At 36.6% G+C, this 7,547-nt stretch overlaps 1 protein-coding gene across 1 annotated transcript; it reads left to right on the top strand.

Annotated features, from left to right (window-relative positions):
• The first annotated feature begins 4,491 nt into the window (after positions 1-4,491).
• Positions 4,492-6,571, top strand: LOC134208977 (uncharacterized). The gene is made up of 3 exons (XM_062684951.1): positions 4,492-4,685; positions 4,818-5,435; positions 5,501-6,571. The coding sequence occupies exons 1-3, from the start codon at positions 4,653-4,655 to the stop codon at positions 6,536-6,538; spliced, it is 1,689 nt and encodes a 562-aa protein (XP_062540935.1). The 5' UTR covers positions 4,492-4,652; the 3' UTR covers positions 6,539-6,571.
• The last annotated feature ends 976 nt before the right edge of the window (positions 6,572-7,547 follow it).

Below are 7,547 nucleotides of genomic sequence, written 5' to 3'. Positions count from 1 at the left end.
AATACCAATGTGGAAAACCCATATATACGTCGGACGGTTCTACATCACATTATGTTACATCGCTTCGTTTACGTAGTTTTATTTATTACATCGAAAGAAATTACATCGTTTCTGCTTATTACACAGCAGGCTGTCGAGTACATCGCGCAGTGTAATATTCAACAAGCGATGGATTAAGCTGGTTGCAGCGATTTCGATGTAATATTCAACAACTTTTTTTGCTGTGTGGTGAAAGAATGGAAGAGAGATTTCGCTTTGCAACTCCCATCTTTTCCCACCCGTTATGAAACAAGCTACTTAGAAATGTAAAAGAAAACAAAAACACATTTGCCAACATGAATAATCAATCCTTCCAACCATTTATTTAAGTTTCTTCAAAATTCTTCATATCCAATTTTGAAACTTTTCTTATGAACCATCAATAGCGATAGATGTCATGAAGAATTTTGAATAACTCAAAAATTCCAATGGATCTTTTCCAAAATATCGATACCGTTAAAACGGTTAAAATGATATGATTTTTCACCGTTATACTTTATCGATATGTCAATATTATATGATAAAAACTTTAATTTAAAGTTCTTCAGAGGAACATCGAGAATCGAGAGTAATCTTTTATGCAGATTTGTATTTATTTATTTATTTGCTTAATCGTTTATCGAACCTGGAAGAAAGAATACTGTAGAACCTTTGCACAGAGAACCTCATCTTAATCATTAGACCACAATGTAGTTTTGATTGGTAATAGCCTGGGAGGGAGAAACAGATACGAAAAATGTGTGTGTCAAGCCGAGCCGAAATCTAGCTGTCAGTGTGAGCCGAAAACGAAACACTAGGCAAGCAAATTTTTGAAGGCAATATAACAACAATAACACTTAGTCATTTCATGTGGCGCCTACGTTGATTGTTTTTTCTTGTTGAAAATTTACTTGTTGCATGACGACAGTATATACTTTATTTGATGTGTAGTATCGAGAGCTCCCTCCCAGGTAATAGCTAAATAAATTGCATTAACATTCTATCCCATATAATTTTCATTCAAATATAATCAATATGTAGGAAAATTATTTTCCTTACCAGAAAACATCAATTACCGGCAATGTCCTTGTGAAATGGTTCTTTATGACGACAAGGCTATCCCTTCATAATCAAAAACCTAATGTCGATAACGGAGATATACAAACGCCAAAATACCGATGATTCGATGAACAAAAAGGTATTAAGGTGTAGTGGTGATCATTTATGAAATTATTTGCCAAAATATATAATTGCATTGATATCATACTTTACGACAATTTAGATAACGATTCATTGAAATTTATATCAATATTAGGAATAAATTAGTGTGAAAAAATATCGACAAAATTATTAAATTTTATATAAATGACTTTGAATGAGTCGAGATAGATGCTGACAAAAGATTCGTATTTTATTCATACTGAATTTAATCCGCCGCATTTTGTGATTCCCTCCATAGGGAAGCGAAAAACGACTATGTTCCGGTCACTTCTTAAGGTTGGTATCGTGTTCAAAAGAAATTTCTTTTTCTATCTCAATCACATGTTAAATTCCGTTCACTGAATCGGAAAAGTAAAGAATCGCAACAAAATTCTTACAACAGTATCCACATGAAAAGAACAAAAAACAAAATTGGCATTTGTAAGGTTCCCACGCAAAGTAATGGGAGCTGTCACTTTACTTTCGGAAAAATATTCTGCTCGATTATTCCGTAAGTAAAAGTGACAATTTGCTCCATGCAGATCAGTTGTCAAAATTCCTCTTGGTAATATTGAACAAAATTCCGTAACCTCTCTACTTTTTAAGTCGATACTGGCCTTTATTCAATACTCCGGGAGAGAGAGTTTCACGAAACATTTCCCGCACTCGGAACGTTATATGAAACTTGAGAAAGTCACGCACCGGCTTCAATTAAATCAACGAAAACATCGATGACACGCAAAACAAAAATTGGTCAGTCCGTGTGACGCTTGCTTTGGTACATTTTGCTCGTCGATAATTTTTTTGCGTCATGACGTTTAATTTTATTGTTATTTCGTGTGTAGTATCTGGATCTCCCTCCCAGGGTCGGTTCACTTGCCTATTCCAAACGTTCCCTTTTGCAGCAAGGTTTGCCAAACTCAGTAAATGTTTGGTAGATTGCCTTGTTTTTTGCTCCTTGTCTGTCAAAACAGATGTCAACACATCGGAAAAAGAAAGAGAAGTTCGTGGGAAACAGCAAAAAGCACGTGGCTGACAAAAGATATTTTAGTTACTAGATAAAGATTGTCGCTTCGGTTCCCTTTGTTCTGCTGTCCGAAACATGTGTGGTACATACCTGTCAAATCGTATGGATTTTCCTTCTTTGACATCTAGCTCCCCTATCCTCGCCAGCAAAAGATGTTCCGGACAGCGACGACAGCGACAATCTTTATCTAGTAACTAAAATATCTTTTTGGCTGACTTGTCAGTTTTGACAGATTTTACTACGAAAACGGGTGTGAAGGTAAAAACGGCGATTTTAACGATTGTTCAAGGAGCGACTATTTCAAACGGTCGGGTCCAATAGGGAAATCCACGTACAATATTTAAGAGGAAGATTACCGGTGGTGAGTACAGTTGGGATTCGCTGGTTGGGATCTTAAATAATACTTGGGTCGCTTTTTGGTTGGGCCTCCGCTGGTTGGGCCATGGCCCAACTAAAAAGCAACCGTATGTCAAAATTGAATGTAGTTCATAAATGTTTGGTCATTAAGCAAGATGGAAGAATAGGAAACAAAAAATAACACCATCCTGGACCTTCGAAGACTGCAGCTGTTAAGTTTGAATATAATAATATGATCTTATTTTGGAATTAATCTTATTTTAAAATCATATGGAGCTGGGTCGTAAGTACTTCTTCAATCATCAACCGGTCGGATCTATCAGGTCGCATGAACATACTAGTTGACAGAACGACGAAACATTACTAGTCGAAAGTAACATGGGGTCTGATTTTAGGTCGCATCGATTAGGTCGAATGTTCGCACAAATTTACAAAAAGACTTAAAATAGTATTTACCCAAAAAAACTAAGTTTTTAACAGTAAGACCTGATGATTATGAACTACAATTTAAAATATCAATTTTTATTAAATTTTCCATGTGGTATTTGAATGCTTTCGATCCTTTTGTAAAAATTAGCAATTGATTTTATTTCAGGAAACTTTGAACATCGATTTCTCTGATTCATGTAAATTGCACATAGGACCTATTCAAAAAGCACTCTAGAATAGAAATACTACAATAGACCAGTGCAAGATCTTGACTTAACCTCAATTATTTGACAGTTCACAGAGCTTGTTTACAGGGTGTTAAAATTAAAATCGATTAGCTGAAAATAAAAATCCGTAATTTTCGTTCGAAATCTTTTTGATCCGAATATTCTAGTGATATGCTTTGATTCCTACCATAAATCCACCACAGCAGACAACAATATTCTTAATTAATCGCAAAACAGTTTTTCCGGAAGCTGCTCCAGAGACTAAGTCCCTGTAAACTAGCTCTGTGAACTGTCAACCTACGTCATCATGCACTGGTCAATAAGCCATTTTATAGAAAGCTCAAATGACAGGAGACCAAACACTAATATTTACATTTTTCAAGGAACATATGCGAAAATGGAATGAAATGATGATGATGATGACGAATTGATGATGGTTTGCATGCAAATTTACCAAAACAAAGACCGAGCCGTCCACTCAAAATTTCGATCAGCTGATCGAATCTGTCTCGTAAAATGGCTTATAAGAGATCGGCGAAGACGCCATCTTGTTTCCAATCGAACCGTCAAAAGCGGTTCCAGTTCGACTTGTTTACTTTTTGTATCCATAAGAAGCAAGCAAAAAGTTCAAGTGATGCCAGTATTATTTTCACTATTTCATGCATTTTCATACGTTGCCATTTCGACAGTTTTTCACTCCGCCGGTCTCTGGTTATAGGGTGGCTACTCTAGAATGTATGTTTCCCCCCGCGCTGGTTATTCCCATCTACTGACGAAGTCGGATAACCTGTACATAAAAAAATCTTGGTTTTATATACCCGTGAACGATGGATTGAATTTAAGTGATACGTCTGTTTGTCTGTGGCTCGGTCTGTGTTTGACAGTGATTTTTTGGTAACCAAAATGCATTTATCTTTTTTGACAGTTCAAAATAAAAATAAAATGCAGTTCTTGGCTCTTGAAGAAATAAGGGCGTAAGTAACAAACTGAGAGTTTTTTAGTCGATTTCTTAAATTTTAATTAAACTGACAAGCTTTCGTTTGATCATTTCACATCGCTAAATTTGAATGTATTTTATTGTTACTAATTGTGACTTTTCTTAATTTAATACGAAACATATAATTATGAAAGAACAGAAGAAAAATCCATGAAGTTTTTCTGTTGAGATATACGCCTTTTTCAGCAAGAGCTTGAGTTTAGTTATGCATGCATTTTTCTTGGGTTGTTTATTTTGAATTTCATTCTTCCTTTTTGCCGGTCTGTTGCTGAACATGTTCGTGAAAGCCATGGAATAGTTTTAAATTAGTAATAAAAATTGATTATAGTTCTAGTTTGCTATATTTATTATTATTATTTTTTTACTAATAACAACGTTTTCAAGCGTTTTGTTAAAAATGTTTTTCGCTGTGGAAATAAATGGAATTCAGGTGAGTATAAACATCTTAAAATTTTAAATCAATGGACTGTTGTGATATCTTGTGTTATAGATAAGGTCATATGCTTTCAGTAACATTCATAATTGATTAAACAATTGTTAATCATGGCTTTCAACTTTTTAGGAACATCAAAAGGAGCTGTTGTTGCAAGTTTTAAACTCTAAACGATTACTGATCGACCATGTTGAAATATTGGAGGAATGCTTTGACGTCGTAGGGCACCATAAACTAAAAACTCATTTAACCGCAAGCAAATTTGCTGCTCTGGGATCGATTCCTGTGGGATCCTTTTTTCTGTCTTCCAAATTCAACACAAAATGGATATATTCGCTGTCCACATTATTTGCAACCGCCTATGGTATTTGCTACGGTGTTAAATGGTTCAATCGGCGTCGGTACCAACAGCAGCGGAAGTGGCTTTTGCAGTTCATCCGAACGTTGGAACGTTTCGAAATGGCAGTAAAGAAAACACTTATCTTCGTAAACGAAAGTCAGCACTATCGAGGAATGCAAGTCGCATTGGAAAAATCCGGTTTAGAGGTGGGGTCGCTTGCTAGTAATTGTGCAAGGTGTTGCGTAGAAACTATCAAAGAGATACACTCCTGCATCAAGAAGTTGGAACAGGAATGCGCATTAACTGAGCGGTGGAATAACTTGTACGCCCCGATAGAGTCCTTAGAAGACTGTGAACTATTCTCCGAAAGTTCCATTGCCAATGTAAGAGATGTAAAATCGACGAAGGTAAGCTGTTTCAACAAAATTAAATTTATTTTGATCAATAAATTTTGATTACGTTTATCTTACAGGATTATTACAACATTTTTGCCTACATGCAATCTCAGTTTCTTACACGACTGGCTCTCTCAGTTATTTGTGGGCTGTCGGATATAGATCAGTGCAATTTACCTGAGCTATGTGCCAGGATTGATAATCAAACAGCTTCCTGCTTGGTTCAATTCAACGCGATAGTCGATGCCAATCGAGAACGAGTTCCACGCATTAGAACAAAAACCCTTCCATTGGAAATGTCACATTTGCGAACACTATCGATCAGTTTGGCAGCTAAACTTTATAATACCGTCCACAGATATAATAGAATCGAACATGTTATGGATGAAATTTTATTAAGTTCCAAGGACAATAATCATATACCACAACTGCAGGAAATGGAACTTGATCTTGAAGACATCATTAACAATTTGAGTGCGTCGACTGAAGAATGCCAGCGACTGATGATCACACTGAAAAAACTGATCCATAAAGATGATGAAAATATTCCTCTTGAGATCGATGCTCATTTCAAAGAGAAAATTGAGCAATCCTTGGATATGATTCCAAGCGTGGAACGAATTTATTCTGAGAACGATAAACCATGCGTTAAAGACGAATTTTTCGCTGTGGATGGAACCATTCAGGATTGGTTGAGTGAAGATGAACATAGATCGCTTACCGACGATTTAGAAAGTATCAACTCAAAAATTGTCAAGAGACAATTTAAACCAGTGTTGGTGCAGCTTCGTGAACGAATTGAACCCATTGGAGTGGAGTTCAAGGAACGTGAAAAGCGAGCATTGAAGGACAAAGGAATAGAAGTCGTGGATTCGGATGAGAACGAGGAAACAAGTGACGAGGAGGGAAGTTTAGATTTTGTACCAATCAAGAGAACAGTCTACGGTAGCGATTCGGAAGACGATCAAGAGCCGGATGAACGAAATGCCATTAAGTTTCAAAAGAGCATTCAACGTTACGATGAAGTTCGTGGATTCCTGGCAAACAAAGAACAGGTTAATATTTTTGGGTTGAAACCTATGGAAAGCTTGGTTAATGAAGATGTGCTTGAATAAAATGGTGAAGATGAGTTGTGTTGGCGAAAGAAACGAATGCTTTTTTTATTTGCATTTGCATGGTAATGTATTTAGAAGACTTAGGTAAAATCAGTCGACAACACAAACGGCATATGTTATACAGTCGCCTCTCCACATCTCGATATTGAAGGGACCATCGAGATAGGGAGAGATCGAGGAATGGGAGGAAAATTTAAATTGGTACTAGATCTAAAAAAGATCGTTGCCATGAAAAACGACAACAAAACAAATGTCATTTCTTGTTGTTGATGTGTTTGTTATTATCCAAAGATGGTCTAGTAGCCTAAAAAATTTTCCGCATCGACATAAGGAGAGTGAATCCAGAACAAAACATGATCAGAACACATCGAGATAGAGAGATATCGAGATAGGGAGGATATCGAGATGTATAGAAAGCAAAAATGTATGTAGATTGAAGGGACCAAGCAAACTATCGAGATAGGGAAAGATATCGAGATGTAGAACATCGACATGTAGAGAGTCGGCTGTACTATACTCTATGCGGAAAATGCCCTTATGAGCAACAGGATAAAAATCAAAAAATGGTATTGATATGATACCGGGTTCTTCAGTTACCTTTTCATGCAAAGGCGTAGATGACGAGTTTGATTCACGGTCCAGTCGAGGATGTTTTCGGGTGGGAAATATTCGCGACTCATCTCACTCGTCTCACTCATAGTGCTTGCATAAGATATTCATGCAAAGGCGGACATAGAAAAGCTTTCAATTGATAACTGCGGAAATGCAGGGCAAGTTCCAGTTGGAAGGTAGAGCCAATGAAGAAGAAGAAGGCCTCAGAGCACAACCAACGAGAGCCAACGTAAGTAACTGTGGTATTCATTTTTCAGATTACTCAAGTGAACTTGATGATGACAAAACATAACAAGTTTGACAAACGTTTAGGGGCAGTAGGGGCAATATAAGCCACCCTCAATTTGAGCTTATTGACAAGTTTTATCGTGTAACAATCTTAACACTGAAGGAGGCA

The sequence above is a fragment of the Armigeres subalbatus genome, chromosome 1, assembly GCF_024139115.2.
Source record: "Armigeres subalbatus isolate Guangzhou_Male chromosome 1, GZ_Asu_2, whole genome shotgun sequence".
Classification (NCBI taxonomy): Eukaryota; Metazoa; Arthropoda; class Insecta; order Diptera; family Culicidae; genus Armigeres; species Armigeres subalbatus.
Note: the sequence above shows the minus strand (reverse complement) of the source record. Positions and strands in the feature narration are given on the sequence as shown.

Coding starts and splice junctions, on each gene's coding strand:
- LOC134208977 (XM_062684951.1), top strand. CDS start 4,653: ATGTTTTTCGCTGTGGAAATAAATGGAATTCAG. Junction 4,686..4,817: donor TGGAAATAAATGGAATTCAG/GTGAGTATAAAC, acceptor TCAACTTTTTAG/GAACATCAAAAGGAGCTGTT. Junction 5,436..5,500: donor GAGATGTAAAATCGACGAAG/GTAAGCTGTTTC, acceptor TTTATCTTACAG/GATTATTACAACATTTTTGC.